Below are 26279 nucleotides of genomic sequence, written 5' to 3'. Positions count from 1 at the left end.
TTCCTCTGGTGGGGAATCCAGAACAAGGGGGCATAACCTTAAAATTAGAGCTAGGGTGTTCACAGTGATGTCAGGAAGCATTTCTTCACACAAAGGGTAGTGGAAATCTGGAACTCTCTCCCCCAAAAAGCTGTTGAGGCTGGGGGTCAATTGAAAATTTCAAATCTGAGATTAATAGATTTTTGTTAGGTAAGAGTATTAAGGGTTATGGAACCAAGGCGGGTAAATAGAGTTAAGATACAGATCAGCCATGATCTAATTGAATGGCGGAATAGGCTCGAGAGGCTGAATGGCCTACTCCTGCTTCTATGTTCCTACGATGGGGAATCACCTTTCTCGTGGATACTGTTCAGGTAAGTTGCTGTAGTTTGATTGAAGTCTTCACTCTACATTAATTGGAGCATACAGCTCACCTTATACAGTGAGTTATTCACATTCTGCCTATCACAGTCTCTGAAACAAAAACATTTCATTGTTGCTGACCCCAGCAGCTTTGACTTTCTATGACTGCATCTGATTCACGGAGATTACGTTTTGGGGTTTTTATGCAAGATATTCTGCTCAGGTTCTGCATCATCAGCCACTCTTGCAGGTGAGCCTCGAGTCCTTTACGATCTGAAGTGCGCCATCATCTGATGTGATTCTCCTCACCTTCAGTAGGTGGATTGAACATAAACTATCAGACTGAGACTCGGGCTGTAAACCAACAACTGGTTTATTTAATGCAGAGCAAGTAAATGATCAGCATTCAATGCAAAACAGAATTATAGTAATTCACAAACTTGACCTTTCATAATATATCAAAACCAACAAAGACACGTCCCCTGAGCTGTCTTTTAATGTAAACAGATCTCTGAAATGGTTTCTCATTTAGTTTGTAGCTAAATATAACCAGAGAAGGATAAGGGGAGATTTGATAGAGGTGTTCAAAATTATGAAGGGTTTTGGTAGAGTGAATAGGGGGAAACTGTTTTCACTGGCATGAGGGTCGGTAACCAGAGGACACAGATTTAAGGTAATTGGTAGAAGAGGAGGGGGGAAGACGAGAAGAATTTTTTTAATGCAACAAGTTGTTATGATCTGGAATGCACTACCTGGAAGGGTGGTGGAAGCTGATTCTGTAGTAACTTTAAACAGAGAATTGCATACTTGAAAAGGAAAAATTTGTAGGGCTACGGGGAAAGAGCAGGGGAGTGGGACTAATTGGATAGCTTTTTCAAATAGCCAGCACAGGCACGGTGGGTCGAATGGCCTCCTTCTGTGCTGTACGATTCTATGTTACCAACAGAGTCAAACTAGCCCAGACTATCTGCTAGCTAACTAGACTATCTCGCTCAGGGCACTACAGGTAACCCCAGTCACAGAGCTGTCCGTCAGAGGACCATTGCCAATCCCTGACCCTGCCCCTTCTCACAGATCGCAAGGACAGCTGTCAATCAAAAACCAAACACCCCAGGATGTTTGATGCTTTGACCTGTACTAGAGGATTTGACTGCAACTCCTTGTGGTTCAAAATGAAAAGCTTGGCCATTTTAACAATTAACATATTAAACTCTATTACTTGATAGGAATCAGACTCCGATACATCTTAATTGACTTAAAGACCTATACATGCTGAAACCACCTGCAGAAACCAAAATCAATCCAGTGTGTACAGCAGCCAACAATAAAGATCCCAATCGATAAATCAACAGACTCAAATGCTTTTGTCACACAGAAAGTTTATTTTTGAGGGAAAAGCATTGCCTCTTGAAAGATTTACCTGCTTTCCTGATTGCATTGATTTACGCTGGGGGACAGTTACACAGGTGCTGGGGTACAGTGTTGGTGGGTGCTGGGGTACAGGTCTGCCACTGTAAAACACAAGTACAGTACTGGTGGGTACAGTCTGTCGATGTGACATTTTTCCATCTCTTTTTGCCCTTTTAAGATGACCAATTAGCTGTGAATGTGTGATGATTTGTGCCGTGGACCCCTGCCCACCAGGATTGAGACCACTTATTCCATGTTGGACCTTTACGGCCAGCAAACAGAGGGGGCTATCTTTTTACATAATTCTGGTCTGGAATGGAACCCAGGCATCACTAGCTTTAGACTCATAGGGCCCCTGAGCTGTGCCTAATTTGGTGGCGCCTCCCCCCGCCCATGGCCTGTGGCCCCGGGCAATCGGCCTGGTTGCTTGACCCTTGAGCTGATACTGAACCCAGGCCTAGAGGTGAAAGGCCATTGTCTAATGCACTCCTTTCAATTTTCCAAATGGCATATTTTAAATTGCCGGAAATTTAAAGGGTTTAATTCTAATGTTAAATTAACCCAACGAAAAATTCAGGCAATAGCAAAATATTGCGGACTGTTGGAAATCTGAAATAAAAACAGAAAATGCTAGAAACACTCAGCAGGTCAGGCAGTATCTGTGGAGAGAGAAACAGAGTTAACGTTTCAGGCCGATGACCTTTCATCAGAACTGGAAGACGTTAAGGATGAACAGCTTTTAAGCAAATACAGGGCTAGGGAAAAAGGGAGCAGGGAAATAACAACAGGGAAGGTCTGTGATAGGATGGAGGGCGGGAGTGATTAAATGACAAAAGTGATGATAATGAGACAAGTATAGAAACAAAAGGTGGGTCCAAAGGAGGTGCAAATGATTACAGCAGAATAGTAGAGGGGCAGGGAAGCATGGAAAACTTGGCAAAGAGGAGAAGGCTCCCTTGGCCCGGGAATACGGGGAAAGGCAGGTAGACCCCAGGTAGAAAGGCGGCCGTGTACTGATAGAAGATCCCCACCCCAAGCACAGCCAAAATCTAGGCCAGTCTCTCATCCAGTCACTTGTATCCCTCCCTCTGAATTTTCACTCTTAAGTAGTGGTATTATCGTGGATCCAGATATCGCTTTCTGGGCTCTCTCTTGAACGACCGTACGAGTGAGTTACGTCAGGCTTACGCCAGCAACAGCCGGTGCCTTCAGGGTCCGAGAGAAGAATACAGTGGGGCACTTACTCCGCAGCTTACTGGTTTAAGCAGTGATGGCTACCTGTGGAAAAATCAGACAATAAACCGAGGGATTGGAGACGTGAGGGTTGTGGAAAGAGCTCAGGAAAGTGGAGCTTTTCCACTAGGACAGAGAGTGTTGAGGGGCTATGATAGAGGGTTTCAAAATTCTGAAAGGTTTTGAGAGGGTAAACTGAAAGATTATTCCCCGCTGGTTGGGGAATCGGTAATAGTCACTAGACGAACAAATGGGATGAATTCACTGTGGGTTTTTAGGGCATGGAATGTTTTAGCACAAGGGAGAAACTAGAGAATCATTTAAAAGGGAATTGTATAAGTGTTCGAAAAGGAAGAATATAAAAGGATGCGGGGAAATGGGATTTGCATGGACAGCTTCAGTTGAAGGGCACAGGTGCGACAGGCCGAATGGCCTCCCTTCTGTGCAAGGTGTCAGCCTCAGCTCAGTGGTCCCACTCTCACCTCTGAGTTAAAGGTCGTGAGTTCAAGTCCCACTCCAGGATTTGAGCACGTAATCCAGACTAACACTCCAGTGCAGTACTGCGTGAGTGCTCTGTCGGAGGTGCTGTCTTTCACGAGACGTTAAACCGAGGCCCCTTCCGCCCTCTCGAGTGGATGTAAAAGATCCCACGGCACTATTTGAAGAGAAGCAGGGGACTTCTCCCCAGTATCCTGGCCAATATTTATCCCTCAACCAACAGATTATCTGGTCATTTATCTCATTGCTGTTTGTGAGACATTGCTGTGCGCAAATTGGCTGCCGTGTTTCCTACAACAGTGAATGTACTTCAGTTGGCTGTAATGAGGTCATGAAAGGTGCCATATAAATGCAAGTCTTTCTTTGTGCTATAATTTCTATTAATATTCTGCTTCTTGCAGACCTGCACCTGGCAGCGGAGTTGGGGAAGACCCTTCTCGAACGCAACAAGGAACTGGAGGATTCACTGCAGCAGATGTATGCAACCAACCAGGAGCAGGTCCAGGAGATTGAGGTAAGGGAAGTTCATGAGCACCGGGCCTTCCCCTACACGGTGGAGCCAGGCGCATTATTTTACCAAGACATTCTGACCAGCAGGTCCGGGTTCCATCCACTGTCTGTGCTGTTAACTAATCTGATCTGATCCAGGTAGAAATGGCCTGCGGTTGGCCTCAGAACTGGCGGGTGGGCGGGGGGCGGGGCAGAACAATCAGCCAGGATTCCTAAATTCTAATCACTGCCTTGCTGGAAAATGCATGTGGGGATTTGGAATGAGGATCAGGTTTGGCTATGCTGCTGCCGCAGTCGAATAGCCCACCAACATTCACTGGTCAGGTACAGACATGAAGAAAGGTCGCTTGCGCAAGGTACCCGGGCAGTGCTGTCAGTGATTGTGTCGTCACGCTCAGGGTGGTGGCGGCAGGGGGAGGGAGAGGGAGAGGGAGAGGGAGGAGGTGCTCTCCTTGTCATGCAGTCATCCCATCTTAAACCAGCGGAAAACACTGGAAATACACAACAGGTCCTTCTGAAAGGAGAAAAAAGCAGGTGAAGCTTTCGCACACAGACCCTTCGGTGGGACGAAGCTCTTGTCAGGGGAGGATCTGTAACCCAAAGTGTTAACCAATCTCTCCTCTGTTCCGATGCTGGCAAACTGGGTGTGTACTTGCACCATTTTATGTCCTTACTTCATAATTTCAGTGCCTGTGGTATTTTGTTTAAACTTCATGTTTTATAGAATGTTATAGCACAGGAGGCCATTTGGCCCATTGTGCCTGTGCCTGCTCTTTGAAAGAGCTATCCAATTAGCCCCACTCACCTGCTCTTTCCCGATAGCCCTGCAAATTTTTCCTTTTCAAGTATATATCCAATTCCCTTTTGAAAGTTACCATTGACTCTGCTTCCAACTCCCTTTCAGACAGTGCATTTCATATCGTCATAACTCGCTGTGTAAAAAAATTTCTCCATCTCCCCTCTTTTTTTTACCAATTATCTTAAATCTGTGTCCTCTGGTTACCGACCTTCCTGCCAGTGAAAACTAGTTTCTCCTAATTTTAGCTATCAAAACCCTTCAGTTTTGAACACTTCTACTAAGTCTCCCCTTAACCTGCTTTGCTCTAAGGTGAACAATCCCAGCTTCTCTAATCTCTCCACATAACTGAAGTATTTGTAATAGTATGAACTATTAAAGGCTTCAGAATTGTTGAGACTGAGAGCAGATTAAGAGTGAGGTGATGGATCCTTCCAGCTAATAATACTAAGGTCACCTTCCGAGAGAAATGCAGCTTATTCTCTGCAGGGTGAGGTGAGGGAGTGTGGTCTGTTGCCCTGCCCCATGCTTGAAATGTTCCTTTGAATAAAGCCTGTAGGAGAATCAAATTTGTCTCGAATTTGACTTTAGCTAAAGGGGAGGGGAAAAAAAGAAAGACTTGTATTTATACAGCGCCTTTCACGACCTCGAGGCATCCCAAAGCACTTTACAGCCAATGAAGTACTTTTAAAGTGTAGTCACTGTTGTAATGTAGGAAACGCGGCAGCCGATTTGAGCACAGCAAGATCCCACAAACAGCAACGTGATAATGACCAGATAATCTGTTTTTAGTTGAGGGATAAATATTGGCCAGGACACCGCGAGAACTCCCCTGTTCTTCGAATAGTGCCATGGGATCTTTTGCATCCACCTGAGAGATCAGATGGGGCCTCGGTTTAACGTCTCACCCGAAAGATGGCACCTCCGACACTGCAGCACTCCTCAGTACAGCACTGAAGTCTCAGTCTGCATTATGTGCTCAAGTCTCTGGAGTGGGGCTTGAACTCTCAACCTTCACTCGGGTGGTAGTGCTCCCACTGAGCCACGGCTGACACAATCGGCCGGTGTCCCTGCACCTGATCACAGTCCTAATAAATCTCTGCTGGAAAGTGCATCTGCGTGGATGTCAGGTGAGAGCAGGATCTGGCTCACTCGTGATGCCTTTCACAGTCAAGAAGCCTTTGGTATTCTCTAGGTTGACGTGAATAATGGGCACATGGCTGGGCGAGGTATCTGGGTACCCGAGGCTGTAGAACTGTAGCCCCGCGGCAGTGCTGCCCCCCAGTCAAATAGATTGTGGATTCAGCAGAGCAAGAAAAAGGAGCAACAAGAAAAATGAGACAGAACAACTTTGCTGTGTCTGAGTTTGTTGTGAGTGGGACATGAGTGGGGCAGGGGAACTGTATAACAATGTAAAAAGAGGCTATTTGGCTCATCACAGACCATCCATCTAGTACTCTAACTCTCCCATTGTGACACATCCCTCTAGAACCCTAACTCCCATCAAGACCCATTCCTCGAGCACCCTAACTCTCCTATCAAGGCCCATCCCTCGAGTACCACAGAAGCTTCCCCCCCCCCACCTCAGTCTGACCCGACGGAACTCCACTCCCCCAAGTCTTTTTTATTATTCGTTCATGGGATGTGGTCGTCACTGGCCAGGCCAGCATTTATTGCCCATCCCTAATTGCCCTTGAGAAGGTGATGGTGAACCGCTGCAGTCCGTGTGGAGAAGGTTCTCCCACAGTGCTGTTAGGAAGGGAGTTCCAGGATTTTGACCCAGCGATGATGAAGGAACGGCGATATATTTCCAAGTCGAGATGGTGTGCGACTTTGAGGGGAACGTGCAGGTGGTGTTGTTCCCATGCACCTGCTGCTCTTGTCCTTCTAGGTGGTAGAGGTCGCGGGTTTGGGAGGTGCTGACGAAGAAGCCTTGGCAAGTTTCTGCAGTGCATCCTGTGGATGGTACACACTGCAGCCACTGTATGCCGGTGGTGAAGGGAGTGAATGTTTAGGGTGGTGGATGGGGTGCCAGTCAAGCAGGCTGCTTTGTCCTGGATGGTGTTGAGCTTCTCGAGTGTTGTTGGAGCTGCACTCATCCAGGCAAGTGGAGAGTATTCCATCACACTCCTGACTTGTGCCTTGTAGATGGTGGAAAGACTTTGGGGAGTCAGGAGGTGAGTCACTCGCCGCAGAATACCCAGCCTCTGACCTGCTCTCGTAGCCACAGTATTTATATGGCTGGTCCAGTTAAGTTTCTGGTCAATGGTGACCCCCAGGATGTTGATGGGGGATTTGGCGATGGTAATGCCGTAGAATGTCAAGGGGAGGTGGTTAGACTCTTGTTGGAGATGGTCATTGCCTGGCGCGAATGTTATTTACCACTTATGAGCCCAAGCCTGGATGTTGTCCAGGTCTTGCTGCATGCGGGCTCGGACTGCTTCATTATTTGAGGGGTTGCGAATGGAACTGAACACTGTGCAATCATCAGTGAACATCCCCATTTCTGACCTTATGATGGAGGGAAGGTCATTGATGAAGCAGCTGAAGGTGGTTGGGCCGAGGACACTGCCCTGAGGAACTCCTGCAGCAATGCCTTGCGGCTGAGATGATTGACTTCCAACAACCACTACCATCTTCCTTTGTGCTAGGTATGACTCCAGCCACTGGAGAGTTTTCCCCGATTCCCATTGACTTCAATTTTACTAGGGCTTCTTGGTGCCACACTCGGTCAAATGGTGCCTTGATGTCAAGGGCAGTGACTCTCACCTCACCTCTGGAATTCAGCTCTTTTGTCCATGTTTGGACCAAGGCTGTAATGAGGTCTGGAGCCGAGTGGTCCTGGCGGAACCCAAACTGAGCATCGGTGAGCAGGTTGTTGGTGAGTAAGTGTCGCTTGATAGCACTGTCAACGACGCCTTCCATCATTTTGCTGATGATTGAGTGTAGGCTGATGGGGCGGTAATTGGCCGGATTGGATTTGTCCTGCTTTTTGTGGACAGGACACACCTGGGCAATTTTCCACATTGTCGGGTAGATGCCAGTGTTGTAGCTGTACTGGAACAGCTTGGCGAGAGGCGCAGCACCTACTGACCCGATGGTACTCCATTCCCCCCTCTCCCCCAGTTTGACACTGACCCGATGGTACACCACTCCCCCTTCCTTCTAGTCTGACACTGATCCGTGGAAGTCCACTGACCTCATGGGCCTTCACTCAGCCTCTTTTTCCCCCCCCCCCGTCTGACTGCCCTGCGGGACTCGGCCTCCTTCCCCCTCCCCCCACCTGACCATACACCTCTCTTAGGAGTACTCTCAATTTCCTATTTTTTAAACTAACTTCTTACCTAGACCCATGTATTTCTCTGGATTTTATTTTAACTTTTAGTCTTATATGTGGGACCTTGTCAAAAGTTTACTGAAAAATCTTGGGGAGCTCCGCGATCCGTAAAATCCACAGGGAAGTTCATCGGGCAGGATCGTCCTATTCTAAATCCACACTGTCCGTTTTGTATTAAGTTACTGCTGCTGTGGAGAGAGAAACAGAGTTAACGTTTCAGGTCGATGACCTTTCATCAGAACTGGAAGATGTTAGAGATGAACAGCTAATGGGAGCTTCTGCGATGGGCCTGACTCTCTCTATCGCCCTTCCATGTACCAATACTCCTTCTGATTGCCTGCAGCTCAATCCAGTCCCACAAACTCCCTTCCTCCTCTCCAGCACTGTATACACCCCCTGGCCCAGGGAATTTGCTAGTCAAGCCCTTGAAGTATTTGTTATACTGAGTTCAGAACCCAGTTTGACACTGAGCGTCTGATTGGGTTACCCTGTCTGGTAACCCGCAGAAAATACTTAAAATTGTTTTTTTTTTCAAAATTAACAGTCCTTGGTGTTTAAGATCCTTATTGACCCTCATCTCCAGACTCCTCTTTTACCTCCAGCATCACTCAACCCATCCCAGAACCCCACCTCCAAATTCCATGTAGGTTTTGTATCATTTGTTTTTCCTTCCTATTCACCCATTTTGGTGGCTGCTTGTTCAATTTATATTTGATTTTAATGGCGTTTCTTCCTCTCCCGCACCATTACCTCAGAGCTGTGCCCCTTGGTGGCTCCATTTTCAGGCTCATATATGTTCACTACTCAGATCCGCCATATCCCTCCACCAACCCCTCACCCACCTCGGTGCTGTCAGATTGCCTGTCCGATATCAAGTCCTTAGGATGAATCAAAACTTCCTCCCAATTCAACATCAGTGAGACCCAAGCCATCTTTTTTGGCCCCTGTCATCAACTGTGCCCCAAGCAACTGATCCCAACCCCCTTCCTCACCACTTGATCACATTAGACTATTCTAATCAAAGCCTTATCGTCCTGTTTGACCCTGAGCTGTGCCCACGCATGGTTTGATGTAGGGGCGTATCAGGCTTGGAGATTACACAAACACTGCCCCAGAGTGCAGAGGCTGTAGAACAGGGTTCGCGGAACAGCCACGGAGGCAGAGAGGGAGCGCACTCCTCCAAAAAGGAACTGGAGTGTTTGATGGGACAGTGTAGAGGGAGCTTTACCCTGTATTTAACCCGTGCTGTACCTGCCCTGGGAGTGTTTGATGGGACAGTGTAGAGGGAGCTTTACCCTGTATTTAACCCGTGCTGTACCTGCCCTGGGAGTGTTTGATGGGACAGTGTAGAGGGAGCTTTACCCTGTATTTAACCCGTGCTGTACCTGCCCTGGGAGTGTTTGATGGGACAGTGTAGAGGGAGCTTTACCCTGTATTTAACCCGTGCTGTACCTGCCCTGGGAGTGTTTGATGGGACAGTGTAGAGGGAGCTTTACCCTGTATTTAACCCGTGCTGTACCTGCCCTGGGAGTGTTTGATGGGACAGTGTAGATGGAGCTTTACCCTGTATTTAACCCGTGCTGTACCTGCCCTGAGAGTGTTTGATGGGACAGTGTAGAGGGAGCTTTACTCTGTATCTAACCCGTGCTGTACCTGCCCTGAGAGTGTTTGATGGGACAGTGTAGAGGGAGCTTTACTCTGTATCTAACCCGTGCTGTACCTGCCCTGGGAGTGTTTGATGGGACAGTGTAGAGGAAGCTTTACCTTGTATTTAATCAGCGCTGTACCTGACCTGGAAGTGTTTGGTGCAGACACTAGAGGTACAAGTGAAGCCGGAGCACTCCTCGTGAACCAGTATCTGCCGCTCGCTGTTCCACGTACGTATGGGGGTGGATCTAGCTGGAAAAATAACGGCGTGATAATGATGCATGCCGTTATTAATGTGCAAATCGGCCAGCAAGTTCAGGGGATTAAGAGATGTGCCATGAGTTGCGAATTTCAAGAACTTGCCGGTCGATTTACGCCGCTCCACCATTTTCCTTGCACAAACACCATCTCGCCCTTAGCCTCCATCTTATTTTTAAGAACTTGCTGGATTTGCACATTAATTGTCCATGAAACTTGCTACAGAAAGTTAGGGCTGGAACGTAACATCTTACGTACCTTTTTAACGACGTGATAATTGTTACTGCAATGCCAACCTCTCTGCTGAGTCTCATTCCTGCATGTTGTAAATAGTTAGATATTTTTAAAATGTCAAATTTTTTGTAAAAATACTTACTTTGCCTTTGTCTTTTTTCTCTCTCTTGATCCAATCTTTCTTTCCCTCCCTTTATTTCTCTTTCTGTATCTGATTTGACTCTAATTCACCTCCTTCACCGTTGTTCCTCTGTTTCTTTCTCAATCCTTAAATTTCATTGGTGCAGGAGATAATTGTTGGTCCCACCGCTCATTAAGGTCCCAGATGCCCCCTTTTGCCCGTTATTAGCTCGCACTTCGAGCAAGTTACAGCGCAAAATTTTTCAAGCTGAAGGGTGCGGGAGAAAGTCTAACTAACACCATACGCCGCGAGATGCCCCGCTCCAGCAAGATCTGGCCCATAGTTACCAACTAGGAGACAGTCGATAGAAAAATGCCTGGGCCTTCCGCCCTCTTCACTTCGTGTTTGTGGCTCGATACAATGAAATGAAATCTAACAACACGCGAGCCATAGGAGTGAGCTAATCGGGAATCTGTTATCATTGAGTCATCGCTGGCATTCCGTGGGGAATCAATGCTTTTAAACAGAGCGCGCGCGATGGGACTGGAGCATGGGGACACAGAAAGTGTTAGAGGCAGAGAATGCTTTAAATAGCAGCTCGATGCCAGCTGGCCATTTCCCTGCATCGTGCTGCCAGATTCCTGGTCCCTACGAGTTCTGTGGCTCAATTGTTAACAACAATGTAAGGGTCTGTCTAACAGTTGCTGATATTTTCAAGTAAAGATATTCTGTCGTCAGAATCACACTGCAGATGGGTTCCATCCATCCAGCTGCCTCTCTCTCCCCCGCCTGCAGCTGCAAATCAATTTCTTTATATTGCCCGCCTGTTAGTCACAGGGCAATGTAGGCCCCGGCTCCGCCTTTCCCAGGCCCTCCACTCGATTTTGATACCAATCACCAGTAGGTTTTACGAATAAAAAGGTGAGTTGCTCATCTTTCTCTCACCGCTACCCCCCCCTTCCCCCTCCTCTCCAGTGCTGTCTCAGGCAGGGGCACTAGTTCCTCGGCTGCTGGCTGCTTTCCATTGGCCGTTCACAATGAATACACCTATACGCCAAATATCAGTAGGCTATTCGACCACGGGGGGGGGGGGGGGGGGGGGGCACAGACAAATTCAATGCTGAGTAGCACACTTTCCAGCAGGGGTCAGTGGACTGCAATCAGCATCCTGCGTAATCCCCCCACACCCCCGAACTCCGGGGGAGGGTGCGCTGAGCCGATTTCAGCATCCCCATGGCTGGGACCAGCTAACTCGGCCTAGATCAGGGATGGAACCCGGGACCTTCCTGCTGTGTGTGTGGTGCAGCTCGTCACTGAGAATCAGGGAGCCACTGTGCACATTTCAAACTGTTCAACAGATTCGCCGTCCTCTCCTTTCCTACTGTTTTACCAACTAGTCATTGCTGATCTGGCTTCGACTCCACGATCCCACCTCGCCCACAGGCTGACTCTATTTCAGTTATGCTCCGGTTATGCTAAACCTTTATAAAACACTGGTTAGGCCTCAGCTGGAGTATTATATCCGATTCTGGCCACCACACTATAGGAATGATGTCAAGGCCTTGGAGATTTACTAGAATGATACCAGAGATGAGGGACTTCAGTTACATGGAGAGACTGGAGAAGCTGGGGTTGTTCTCCTTTGGACAGAGCAGGTTATGGGAAGATTTAATAGAGCTGCTCAAAATTATGAGGGGTTTTGATAGAATAAATAGGGAGAAACCGATTCCACTGACAGGAGGGTCGGTAACCAGAGGACACAGATTTAAGATAATTGGCAAAAGAACCAGAGGGGAGATGAGATTTTTTTTAACGCAGCGAGTTATGATCTGGAATGCGCTGCCTGAAAGGGCGGTGGAAGCAGGTTCATTAGTAACTTTCAAAAGGGAATTGGATATATATTTAAAAAGGGAAAATTAGAAGGGCTATGGGGAAAGAGCGGGACTAATTGGATAGCTCTTTCAAAAAGCCGGCACAGGAATGATGGGCCAAATGGCCGCCTCCTGTGCTGTACGATTCTATGATTTCACTGGCTTCCCCTCTGAGACTTGCGGAGATGGATGACTCATCATTCTACCTGTGACTGTCGCCGGCCTGCGGGGAGCCAGCACTAGGGGTACGTTATGTGACTACGGCAATCTTTCTCTCAGGAGAGATGTTTGTGCATTATCGCTATAGTATATAAAAATTAATAAACTGGTTCCCCTGGTAGGTCAGCTGGTTGAGGGGCATTGAGTCACCGGTCTGCCCTGAGTTAGCCGCAGGGTGTGATGATTGGCACTCAGTACCCGAGCCAGGGAGAGGGGTAAAATGAACCAGGGCTCCTTCTCCCAATCACTATCCGTGATCAGGCCTGGCTGGGATTTCTCTTCAACATAGGAACAGGAGGCCATTCAGTTAGATCATGGCTGATCTGTATCTTAACTCCATATTTGTTGGTACCCTTACCCAACAAAAGTCTATCAATCTCAGTCTTGAAAGCTCCAAATGGCCCCCAGCACCCCAGACTTTTATGGGGGGGGGGGGGGGGGGAGAAGGGAAACAGAATTGCAGATTTCCACTCCCCTTTGTGTGAAGAAGTGCTTCCTGACATCACCCCTGAACGGCCTCGCTCTAATTTAAAGGTTATGCCCCCCTGTTCTGGACTCTCCCACCAGAGGAAATAGTTTCTCCATATCTACCCTATCAAATCCCTTTATCATTTTAAACATCTCGATCCCTCAACAAATGACCCCTCAACCTTCAACATTCAAGGGAATACAAGTCTGCCCAGACTCATACAGTGAATGGCCTCACATGGGATATGGGGGAGGGGCTGTGGAACTGGGGCCCTGGCAGAAGTCAACAGCTCCAGGAGAGATGGGGAGACCCCCTCCCAAGTTAATGTTGGTAAAGGCTGACGTGTAGGTTTTCCCTCTGACTATGCTGCCCTGCAGTGGGGAGTTGGTCTCCCTCAGTCCAAGCATTGTTCTCTGGTTCGTACCGCGCCCTGCTCAGTGCAGCCTGTCGACTCACTGACCTCGCTCTCCGATGGGCAGCCGCCATTCAGAACCAGTGGGAGGGACGTGTGAGCACTTAACTAATCGAACAAAAAAAAGAGTGGGTCCACACCTCCCAGGAACATCGTGAACTCTCCTGTGATTACAACAGAAACTTGTATTTATATAGCGCCTTTGACATAGTAAAACATCCCAAGGCTCTTCACAGGAGCAAAATCAGACAAAAATTGATACCGAGCCAAAGGAGGAGATATTAGGACAGCTTGGTCATGGAGGTAGGATTTAAGGAGCATCTTAGAGAGAGGTGGAGAGGTTTAGGGAGGGAATTCCAGAGCTTAGGACCTAGACGTTTGAAGGCATGGCTGCCAATGGTGGAGCGATGGAAGTAGAGGATGCAAAAGAGGCCAGAGTTGGAGGAATGTAGAGATCTCAGAGGGTTGTAGGGCTTAGGGAGGGGCGAGGCCATGGAAGGATTTGAATACAAGTACGAGAATTTTAAATTCGAGTCAACGTAGATCAGCAAGCACAGGGGTGATGGGTGAACGGGACTTGGTGCGAGTTAGGATACGGGCAGCAGAGCTTTGGATGAGCTGAAGTTTACGAATGGTTGAAGATGGGAGGCCAGCCAGGAGAGTACTGGAATAGTCGAGACTGGAAATAACAAAAGCATGGATGAGGGTGGATTTCGTTGAACATCGGGAGGCTTTTTATTTTGTCAAAAAGAGCAAGAGCTTCCTTTTTCCTTCACAGTGTATGCATTATTTTTATTTGTTGCCAACTTTTGCACCCAGCAAGTGGCAAGTGCCGACGGAAGGGGGAGCCATGAGTCAGGGGTCCGGAGCTGGGAATTGGCACGAGTGAAGTTAAGTAATGCAGACGGTGATGGCGGTCTGTTTGTGCCCTTGTCTCCCAGTACCTCAGCAAACAGCTGGAGATGTTGCGGCAGATGAACGAGCAGCACGCCAAGGTATACGAGCAGCTGGACGTGACAGCACGCGACCTGGAGCTCAACAACCAGAGACTGGTGCTGGACAGCAAGACGTCGCAACAGAAGATAGAACGGTACGTATCCCGGGGTGACGAGTAACCCACGCCCTTGCACACCAAGAAACCAGGCTGAGCCTGGTCCACCAACAGGCAGAGGAGTCTTTCATCCCATCAGTCTGGGCTGGGTTTGAACCCCAGTACCACTAGCACCCTCTCCCCACACCCCATCAATAGGTGTTCTGGAGGGCCTCAGTCAGCTTTCCCTACTGTCACCTGCGTGGCCTGGAATCCTAGTTACAAGGAGAGACACTATAAACTAAATGGTGCAATTTTAAAGGCGATGCAGGAACAGAGAGATCTGGGGGTTCACATACACAAATCTTTGAAGGTGGCAGGACAAGTTGATAAAGCATACAAAATTCTGGGCTTTATAAATAGAGGCATAGAGTACAAAAGTAAGGAAGTTATGGTAAACCTTTATAAATCACTGGTTAGACCTCAGCTGAAGTATTGAGTCCAATTCTGGGCACCACACTTTCTGAAGGATCAGACAAGGCTTTGACAAGGCTGCAGAGATTTACTAGAATGGTGCTAGGGGTGATGGACTTCAGTTCTGTGGAGGGATTAGAGAAGCTGGGATTGTTGTTCTTAGAACAGACAGTTAAGGGGAGACTTAATAGAGGTGTTCAAAATTATGAAGGGTTTTGATAGAATAAATAAAGAGAAACAGTTTCCAATGGTAGAAGGGTCAATAGCCAGAGGACACAGATTTAAGATAATTGGCAAAAGAACCAGAGAGGAAATGAGGAGAAATGTTTTTATGCAACGAGTTTTATGATCTGGAATGCACTGCCTCAAAGGGCGGTGGAAGCAGATTCAATAATAACTTTCAAAAGGGAATTGGATAACTACTTGAAAAGGAGAAATTTGCAAGGCTGTAAAGAAAGAGCTGGGTGAGTGGGACTAATTGGATAGAGCCAGCACAGGCAAGTGGGCTGAATGGCCTCTTCCTGTGCTGTAAGATTCTATGATTGTAGCTACCACTCGAGCCCTCCAGCCCAATAAGTATTCTGGAGGGCCTCTTCTATCCCCTCAGCAGCCTGGGTTTGAATCCTATTCAGACTGATGGCATGGAAGTCTGTTATCTGCTTACTGTAGGGGCACAAGTTGAAATGAGTTTCCAAACTAATTTCTAGTGGGCATGGGTCTGTCATTTGGCACTGAATTGGCAATCTCTGTCAAACCAAAATATGGCCGATGTCAGAAATGGGTAATGTAACACTGGTGCAATAAAAGGCACTCGTCTCAGCTTGGGGCTGTGGCACATTGTCAGGCCTGTATAGAGGGAGCTTTACTCTGTATCTAACCCATGCTGTACCTGCCCTGGAAGTGTTTGATGGGACAGTGTAGAGGGAGCTTTACTCTGTATCTAACCCGTGCTGTACCTGCCCTGGGAGTGTTTGATGGGACAGTGTAGAGGGAGCTTTACTCTGTATCTAACCCGTGCTGTACCTGCCCTGGGAGTGTTTGATGGGACAGTGTAGAGGGAGCTTTACTCTGTATCTAACCCGTGCTGTACCTGCCCTGGGAGTGTTTGATGGGACAGTGTAGAGGGAGCTTTACTCTGTATCTAACCCGTGCTGTACCTGAACTGGGTGTAATGCTTGGATGGACTGAGTAACTGCATCTTGTGCTCCTGTAATTGGCTGCAGCTTGACAGAAACAATTGAGGGTTTGCAGAACCAGGTGGATGCACTTCAGAGCCAGGTGCAGGAAATGAGAAACATGGATCAGCTGCGAGTCCGCAGGGATAAACGAGAACGCCGGAAAACCATTCACACGTTTCCCTGCCTGAAGGAACTTTGTGCCATGCCCAGGTAACGTTCTGAAGATGATAGAGGTAGAGGCAGCACTGCGGTCACTGTGCGACTGACTCATACAGATCAGAAGGTCCCAGGTTGGGCTGGGCAGAGGTAAAGGGTGGAGTGTTCGGATTGGCCTCAGCACCCCTGGATTAGGAAGGGGAGAAAGTTAGCCATGGTTCCAGCTGGAAACTGCAGGAGTGTGCATGTTGGGTGAAGATAGAAGGAGGCTCGACTGTGATGCCCTCTGAGGCTCACATGGGAAGGATGAGCACTTGGGTGTTGTGCTATAGGGCAGCTGGTACCCCATTAAGAGTCAGTGACTATGGGGGTGAGGGCGACTGAAGAGAGAACTGGGCCGAAGCTTGAATTAATCTGGGTGAGGTGATGTCAGAAGATGCAAAATGAGGGGCTAGAAATTGGGCCTGAGGAGGCCCTGGGAATAGAAATGGAACGAGTTTTGAAAAGGATTGTCTTTGAGCTTCTGCTGATTAGGGTTTCCAACTGTGGTTCGGCATATTCCTGGTTGTTCATGCGACCCCTTCCCCAGGCACAATGTTGTACCTGTGTGGACATCAACGAGAGGATTGGATTGGGCGGGAGTGTGATGCCCCGTGCAGTTGAATAGCCGCTGACCCTCCCTGTCTGGACTAATAATTGAAAGAAGATCCACTTGAGTGAGGTACTAGAGGGCCCATGGAGACCCCGGGGAGGGGGAGGGGGAGGGAGGGAACAGTCAAATTTAAATTGGGCCTGGGGCTGCCCTGTAACTGCCTTCCCCTTTAATATCGCTCAGGTACGGCTCTCACGACGACACGCTCCCCGGGACGGGCGCCCTCGCCGAGCCCGAGCACAAGCGGCTGGAGAAGGAGAACGAGCGGCTCCGGCTGATGGCCGGCGCCCTGCGGCTGCAGATCAGCCAGGAGAAGCAGCGCAAGGAGGCGGCGGAGCGGGAGTGCGCGACGGTGCTGGGCGAGTACTCGGAGCTGGAGCGGCGGCTGTGCCAGCTGGAGAGCTGCAAGCTGCGGGTGCGGGAGCTGGAGGCCGAGCTGCGGGAGCTGCAGCAGATGAAGCAGGTGAAGAAGTACCTGATCAGCGGGGACGTCGACCACCTGTCGGAGGCCCTGCTGGAGCCGCTCAACAACGCCCCGGAGTCGGACGACGCGGTGCCGGCGCCGGCGCCGGCTGAGGCGGCGGACGACGCCTCCGCCTCCGGCTCCTCCTCCTCCTCCTCCTTTCCCGCCCAGCCCTCGTGCCCGGCGCGCGTGCGCAAGAGCTGCAGCGACACGGCGCTGAGCGCCATCATCGCGCGGGACGACGTCAGCCGCCACGAGGGCAACTACACGCTGCACGCCAACAACGTGCGCAAGCGCGGGATGTCGATCCTGCGCGAGGTGGACGAGCAGTACCACGCGCTGCTCGAGAAGTACGAGGAGCTGCTCGGCAAGTGCCGGCGGCACGAGGAGGGCCTGCGCCACGCCGCCGTCCAGACCTCGCGGCCCGTCTCCCGCGACAGCTCGTGCCGCGACTTCCTGCTCGAGTGCCTCGAGGCGGAGGCCAAGAGCCCGGACAAGTGCCCGTGCCCGTGCCCGTGCCCGGCCCTCACCCTCAGCCAGCAGGTGGAGGCGGCGGACAAGAGGCTGGGCCAGTCCCAGCCCGAGTACAAGGCCCTCTTCAAGGAAATCTTCTCCCGCATCCAGAAGACCAAGGCCGACATCAGCGCCAGCAAGTTCAAGACCAAGGCCTCCAAGTGACCGTCCCGTCCCGTCCCGTCAGCGGAAGCCCGAGGAACGGGAGGGCGGCGGCTAGGCGCCATCTTGGAGCCACCCTGCCAATAGGAGACAGTCTTACAGGTGTCCCTCCCCACCGTGCCAATCGGAATCCAGCTCTCGGACGGGGACTGACCTCTTGGGGCCTGCTTTTCAGGCCTCTCGCCCACACGCCAGCTGAACAGTCACAGGATACACGATGCTGGATTTCTCCAGCCTCCCTCCCTCCCTCCGAGGGCCTGTTGTGATAATATTGTTTACTTTTAAAGGTGTGTTCTCCAAATGGAGGATTGCACACCATGTCTTCACTTGCCCTGCCACGAAGGACCCCCTGTTGTACTGTCACCGTTGTGGTGTTGCACCGCAATCTCCGGCCCAGTCTTGACCCTCCGGCCCAGGTGAGCGGGTGTGATCCTCGATCCTCTCCGTGCCAGCGGTTGTTTCCAGGATTTGCCCTGATTACGGATTTTGGGATCTTCAATCTCTTGCCGCCACTCTTCGCGATTCAAAATGGCTGCTTTGGCGCCCAGACACTTGCCTGTTTTTTTTTTATATAAGTTCAGTATTATAAACAACATTTAGGAATGGGGTTCTGGCAATGTCAGCTGCCACCTTGACAGGGCTGTAGGAGTTAAAAACCCCTGGAACGCTTAAAACAGATTGCTGATTTAGTGAGACTTGCATGGTATCAGATATGGGGATCAGTAGTTCCGACAGGCTGGTTAACAAAAGGCCAAACCTCCCTCCGAGAGGACCATTGTCATTCAATATTATACACCGTGCTGTCTCTGTACCACCTGTCCACTCAGGTGGGGGTGGGGTGTTGGACGTTAAGACTTTTCTTGTTTGACCCGATTAACTTTGATTGTCAGACCAGATCAGGCCCCCCTGGGGCTGATAAGTTGACTGTTGTTACAGGGTTGGGGGGGGGTGCGGAGGGGACACTATGCAATAATGTAATTGCTTTTAAAAATGTAATTCTCTGCCTGGGGTGGGAGAAAGAGGCAGTAATTTGGCTTCCGGCCTGATTGCTGCCCTCTCTGATGCATGGACATTTGGTCTGGGATGTGTTGTCTCTGCCTCCAGTACTTGTTGGTATCTGATTGGGTTTCAAGGCCAACTGTGTCTCTCCAGTCTCGTTTTCTCCCCATCTCTCCTGAAGGAGCTGACTCTTGCTGGAGTCCAGCCATTTATCAGTGCCTCGCCCAAGTGGCCATTCTTGATGGGTGAGCCCAGATAGTGAGGAGAAAAATCAGCCAGGGGTCCCACTCCTGATCACTAATGGCTTCTCCACACCTACATTGACAAGTCCACAGTCGATCCTGAGCTAATTCTGTTCCATTCCTTGTATGTTTATGATGCTTATGTTTCGCTCAATGTGCAATACTTTATATTTGTCATTATTATATTTTGTCTGCCCAAGGAGATTGCTGTGTGATTTGAGGAGAGGCCATCTTGTTGAACAGGCCTGTACTAAAATGGAGCCCTACCTGCCCGGGACTTCTGTTTAGGACAGTGTCTTATGTTCCCTCAGTGCTTTATCCACGTGTTGTGTTGGGGAGGGGGCTTCACCGTGGCAGGCAACCAGAGTAAAGCTAGCCCTGTGTGCTTTGGTGGTGGAGTGGAGTTCAGGCCCCAGGGGAAAACAAAGGTCTGAGGAGATCAGGAGGTTTTTGTGATTTCCCAGATCCCTTTCAAGGGAGGAAAGTCCCAGTTATGGCCCAGTGGCTGAGCAAAGCTCGTGGGGGCAAGGGGGTGGGTTAATTGAGCCTGTAACCAACAGAACTCATCTTCATTCACAATGGAAGTGTGGCTGCCGATTAAACAGGGCATGTTGACCTGCAACCTTTCTGCTATTTAGGGCAGTCTGCCACCTGGCCAGTTACAGCTCCACAAACTTTCATTATCTTCACTGAAATGATTGCCCCAACATTGTAGTCCATGGCACCAGTGGAACGTTCCATTGACCCAGGAGATGGCACATTTCCCCATTCTGCTGAGTCCTTATGTGATGCCCTGAGGTTTTACTCCTAGTCAGACACTAAGGCGGTACAGTAAACACTTATTAAACAGTATTTCTGGAGACAGTGATTCCATTCCCCGGGATGACATCCCTCAACTTGATGTGCACAAAACTCAAAAAGCAATTTTGGGCCTCAGTCCCCAATCCTACAGTAGTGCGGAGTGCGTAGGAAGATAATGAGTGATATCAGGTATATGTCTAGGGGCCCATGTCAGCCATTATCACAACCAGTCAGAGTGTACCTTGGGTCAAAGGGCAGCAAAGCAAACTCATTGGTTCCCCCGAAAGCCAAGTGTGCGATGCAACACCAAAGGTCACGTGGGCCAGGAGAAGGTCTCGGGGTCCATTCCCTGGTCTGTTCTGAGTTTTCCGGTCTCTGCGGGGATTGCAGTAGGGGCTGTACGATTGGGCTGGGCTGTGGTCGAATACTGCTCAGTATCAGTGGGGTTAGGAAGGGTTGAGAGTGTGGGAGGTGATGAATGTGGAACCCAATCAGATCACAAGTGTACATGTTGAGATTGGGGTGGGGGGGTGTTTCTCTGTGGGGGTCCCTGACCTTGATGCTGCTCCTCCCTTTCTGGGACGTGGACCCAGAGGTCATCACATTACAGATAAGTGCCAAAACTTATTTTTAAAAAAGTTTTCTTTTTAAAAGTATAATTTCAAATGAAATACTAAACTTTACTTCCTTGTATGATGCTGACATTAAAAAGCGATGGTAATTCTGCCTGTTGTCCTGTGCATGTTTTATTTCTGGGCCTGATTCTCGGTGTTGAACAGAGCCAAGGGCTGAGTGCAGCACCTCACAGTTGCCTTGACACTCCCCCCATCTCTCCTGAAGGCACCAGCCGCCTTGTCCATGTGCCGTTCTTTGTGTGACCTATTGGAATATGGGGGGCATCGCAACCAAGCCCAATCCTGTCCTTATCTGACTCCCACACTCATTTTCCAGTGGGGAGAGGAGGAGGGTCACTGGGTTTGACAACATTTTCATCTCGATCAAACACAGAAATTCACACCCAAAGAAACTATCGCCCTTCCTCTCCACACGACCAAGTTTTAATTCTTGATCTGTGCTGAGCTGCTGATCTCACCCTAGTCAGGAGTAGTGATACTACAATCGGCCTCTATTTCCTGCTGGGGGAGCAAGGATGTGGGCAGGGAATGAATATCAGCCAGTACCCCCTGCTGCAACATGGGTCCTGTGTAGATTAGATTTGACTGGGCTGTGATGCCTTCTGTGGTCGAATAGCCTGTTGATTTATGCTTTCAAAGCTCACTTGGAACAGTACCCCGAAAAGACCCCGGTGACATCAGGGAGCTTTACTCTGCTTTTATAATAATAAAACATCTCACTACATAAAAGCAACTCTTACTGGAACGCTTCGTGCAGTGAACCGTGTTAAATCAGAGTGTCAGCAAACTAACGGCAGGAGGAGGCCATTCAGCTACTTGAGGCCGTTCCACCATTCAATTAAATCATGGCTGATCTACACCTCAACTCCAGCCTTAGCTCCATATCCCTTGATGACCCAACACACACACAAATTAAAGCTGACCTTTCCAATTGTACTTTATCATCTTCTACATAATTAAATTCCATCAATTGACCATGGCAGCCAGTGAACAATGCAGCAACACCGACGGGCTGAGAAACCCAAGGAGTCATAGAATAGTCACTCGGTACAGCATACGTCAGTGACATCGCCCCGGGATTACGCCCTTGGACAGCAAGGCTGGCAAAGGCTACAGTTTCTACACTGCTCCACGGTGCCAGGCTCTCGGGAAGGATGTGGAATCATACAAAACAGAAGGCAGCCATTCGGCCCATCATGGAGCAATAAGATAAGGAAGGTTAGTACTCGGCTGGAGAATTGGTGCAGGAGGGAGGGCTTCAGATTCCTGGGGCACTGGAACCAGTTCTGGGGCAGGAGGGACCTGTACAAGATGGATGGCTTGCACCTTATCAGGGCTGGGACCAATGTCCTTGCAGGGAGGTTAACTAGTGTTGTGGGGGAGGGGCACCAGGATGAAGCATTACAGAGGCAATACATGGTGCACAGAGGACTGGGAGAGACAAACAGCATTAGAATAAAGAGTAGTTCAGAAATAGGCAGGATCAAACGGGGGGGGGGGGAAATGTGAGGTAGACTAGGATGGGTTTGGAGTACAAATGCACGGAGCGTGGTAAATAAGGTTGGTGAGCTGTGGGCACAAATTGCCACATGGGATTATACAGCGGCAATAACGGAGGGAAGGATTGGGTACTTAATATTCCAGGCTACCAGGTTGAGGAAAGATAGGGAAGGAAAGAAAGGAGGGGTGGTGCAAGTTAGGATACGGGCAGCAGAGTTTTGGATGAGCTCAAGTTTACGGAGGGTGGGAGGCCGGCCAGGAGAGGATTGGAATATTCGAGTCTAGAGGTAACAAAGGCACGGATGAGAGTTTCAGCAGCAGATGAGCTGAGGTAGGGACGGAGACGGGCGATGTTAAGTAGGCGGTCTTGGTGATGGAGCGGATGTGTGGTCGAAAGCTCAACTCGGTAAAATAGAACGGCAGGGGTTGCAAACGGTCTGGTTCAGCCTCAGACAGTGGCCAGGACAGATAGGGAAGGAAAAACAGGAGGGGAGGGGGTGGCAGTATTGATCAAAGATACTGTTACAGCACTGGAAAAGGATGATGTACTTGAGGATTCAAAGATAGAATCTATTTTGTTGGAATGAAGGAACAATAGAGGATCTATTATGCTACTGGGTGTATACTATAGGCCACTAAATAGTGGGAAGGAGATAGAGGAGCAAATTTGCAGGCAAATTTCAAAAAGATACAAGAACTATAGAGTAGTGTTAATGGGGGACTTCAATTATCCCAATATAGATTGGGATAGTAACAGTGTTAAGGGGCAAAGAGGGGGAGGATTCATGAAATGTGTACAAGAGAACTTTCTTGATTAATATGTTTTCAGCCCAATGAAGGAAGCATTGCTGGAGCTGGTTCTGGGGAATGAAGTGGAGCAAGTTTCAGTGGGGGAGCATTTGGGAAACAGTGATCACAATATCATTAGGTTTAGAGTAGCTATGGACAAGGAACAATCAAATGTGAAAATACTCAACTGGAGGAAAGCTAATTTCAGAGAGTTGAAAGGGGATCTGGCCCAGGTGGATTGGAATCAGGTAAAACAGTAAATAAGCAATGGGAGGCCTTCAAGAAGGAAATAGTTCGGGTACAAACTAGACACATTCCCACGAGGGGGGAAAGGAAGGACATCCGAAGCTAGAGCTCCATGATGGAGATTAAAATGAAACAGAAAAAGGAGGCTTATGATAAATATCAGGTTCACAGAGAACCAGGCTGAATACAGAAAGTACAGAGGAGAACTGAAAAAAGAAAAGAGGGGCAAAGAGAGTGTATGAGAATAGATCAGCAGGTAACATAAAAGGTCTTTTATAAACATATCAATAGTAAAAGGGTAGTCAAAGGAAGGGTGGGGCCGATTAGGGACCAGAGGATATGACTGAGGTACTAAATGAGTACTTTGCGTCTGTCTTCACTAAAGAAGAGGATGCTGTCAATGTCATAGTAAAGGAGGAGGTAGTAGAGAAATTGGATAGGATAAAAATAGATAAAGAGAAGGTACTTAAAAGGTTGGCAGCACTCAATGTAGAAAAGTCACCCGGTCCGGATGGACTGCATCCTAGGTTGCTGAGGGAAGTAAGGGTGGAAATTGCAGAGCCTCTGGCCACAATCTTCCAATCCTCCTTAGATAGGGGGACGGTACCAGAGGCCTGAAGGATTGCAAATGTTACACCCCTGTTCACAAAAGGGGGAAAGAGATAAACCTGACAATTACAGGCCAGTCAATCCAATGTCTGTGTTGGGGAAACTTTTAGAAACAATAATCCAAAACAAAATTAATTGTCACATGGAAATTATGGGTTAATAAATGAAAGCCAGCACGGATTTGTTAAAGGCAAATCATGTTTGATTAACTTGATTGAGTTCGTTGATGAAGTAACAGAAAGGGTTGATGAGGGTAGTGCGGATGATATGTATATGGACTTTCAAAAAGCATTTGATAAAGTGCCACATAATAGACTTGTTAACAAAATTAAAGCCCATGGGATTAAAGGGGCAGAGGCAGCGTTGATACAAAATTGGCTGAGAGACAGAAAGCAGAGTAGTGGTGAATTATAGAGTGGTGTACCCCAGGAGTTGGAGTGGGGAACATAGCTCTTTTTGATAAATATTAATAACCTGGACTTGGTATACTGGACATAATGTCAAAGTTGGCAGATGACACAAAACTCTGAAATGTAGTGAACAGCGAGGACGATAGTAACAGACATCAGGAGGAAAATAGACAGACTGGTGAAATGGGCAGACACGTGGCAGATGCAATTTAACAGAGAGAAGTGTGAAGTGATACACTTTGGTAGGAAGAATGAGGAGAGGCAATATAAACTAAATGGTACAATTTTAAAGGGGGTGCAGGAACAGAGAGACCTGGGGGTGTATATACACAAATCTTTGAAGGTGGCAGGACTAGTTGAGAAGGCTTTTTAAAAAGCATATGGGATCCTTGGCTTTATAAACAGGCATAGAGTACAAAAGCAAGGAAGTTAAGCTAAACCTTTATAAATCACCGGTTAGGCCAAAGCTGGAGTATTGTCCAAATCTGGACACCACACTTTAGGAAGGATGTCAAGACCTTAGAGAGTTGCCCCACTCAGCAAATAATCATAGAATGATCATCACAGAAGGAGGCCCATCGTGCCTGTGCTGGCTCTTTGAATGACCTATCCAATTAGGCCCATTCCCTTGCCCTTTCTCCACAGCCCTGCAAATTTTTCCCCTTCAATTATTTTCCAATTCCCTTTTCAAAGTTACTGTTGAATCTGCTTCCACCGCCCTTTCAGGCAGCGTGTTCCAGATCACAACACTGTGCTGCATAAAAAAAAACCTCATCTTGCCTCTGGTTCTTTTGCCAATTAGCTTAAATCTGTGTCCGCTGGTTACCAACCCTTTTGCCACTGGAAACAGTTTCTCCTCATTTACTCTATCAAAACCCTTCATGATTTCTCATTTAATTTCATGTTTCCTTCCATTAGAAGATTGTGTTTGCTCAGTCTGTGTGAATTACCCAGCATTCTCCTCAAAAGGCACTGGGTCATTGAAATTTATGCTCTTTCCTGCCTCCCTGCTACAGATTCCAGGTTCTGCACTAGATATTGTCAGGTTCAGTGGCAGCGATCACTCCTATAAGTGGACCCTGCGTCCCCTACGTTCAGGAATGCACCTTACTCCAAATATCTAGGCATATGACAGGGCGACAACGATATAACCCCTCGTTATAGGAGCTGGATACTGTTATCTTGCACGATCTCCAATCTGTGCTTCTCCAGGCTTTCGAAAGCTGGACTAATCTTGTGAGATGAGGCTAATCGTAAATGAGTAAGCTGGCTTACTTTTCACATGTGAGCATACAGACTCATGATTAGTGAATTACAACTTATTTTGTGACACTCCTCGCATAGAAAATAACAAAGCACGTTACATTTCCTCCGTTCTCCCTGAATCAGGTCAGGCCTGGGCTCAGTCTGGTTTCCTCATCATCTCTCTCAGACTGACCCGAGTTCCTTCGCTGGACAAGAAGGCAGAGGCTTGACCTCTGACCCTCCCTCAGCTCTCCATTCTGGTGATTGGTCAGTTGAACTGCCAATGAAACTGGCTGCCGCCCTTCTGGCATGGCCTGGACCCAGGTGTTCCCATCCTGAGCCTTGTGTGAGAATGTCGCACGTGAATGTTTACTGGAAGTGTTGGAATGTGAGAACGATGCACACATTGTCCCAAACTGATCAGGATTACACTTTTGATGGCGGCGGTGTAACCTTTTGGGATAGCTCATTGAGGCACCAAGTCCAGTTGCTTCACTGGCTTCTCTTTTTCAAAGCTGCTCGATCTTTATGAATTAGTAAACAATTTTACAACACCAAGTTATAGTCCAGCAATTTTATTTTAAATTCACAAGCTTTCGGAGATTTTCTCCTTCCTCAGGCAAATGTTTCAAGATCTCCTTGAAGCCTACGCATTTATACATATTGAACAATAATACATGGTGTTTACAGACTGCCCCTGCAACTGCCCGTTGCCAAGGCAATCACCGTGTTCAGACAGAGAGGTGTTACCTGCAGAACCTCCGAATACACATTCAACAAAAAAACAAACAGGGAAAAAAAACAGAGAAAAAAAAACA

At 48.4% G+C, this 26279-nt stretch overlaps 1 protein-coding gene across 1 annotated transcript; it reads left to right on the top strand.

Annotated features, from left to right (window-relative positions):
• Positions 1 to 319: 319 nt before the first annotated feature.
• On the top strand, positions 320 to 20752 carry cdr2l (cerebellar degeneration-related protein 2-like). Its single transcript, XM_068004455.1, has 5 exons — positions 320 to 353; positions 3885 to 3997; positions 14299 to 14447; positions 16085 to 16249; positions 17031 to 20752. The coding sequence occupies exons 1-5, from the start codon at positions 320 to 322 to the stop codon at positions 17986 to 17988; spliced, it is 1419 nt and encodes a 472-aa protein (XP_067860556.1). The 3' UTR covers positions 17989 to 20752.
• The last annotated feature ends 5527 nt before the right edge of the window (positions 20753 to 26279 follow it).

The sequence above is a fragment of the Heptranchias perlo genome, chromosome 23 (genome assembly GCF_035084215.1).
Source record: "Heptranchias perlo isolate sHepPer1 chromosome 23, sHepPer1.hap1, whole genome shotgun sequence".
In the NCBI taxonomy this organism is placed as follows: Eukaryota; Metazoa; Chordata; class Chondrichthyes; order Hexanchiformes; family Hexanchidae; genus Heptranchias; species Heptranchias perlo.
Note: the sequence above shows the minus strand (reverse complement) of the source record. Positions and strands in the feature narration are given on the sequence as shown.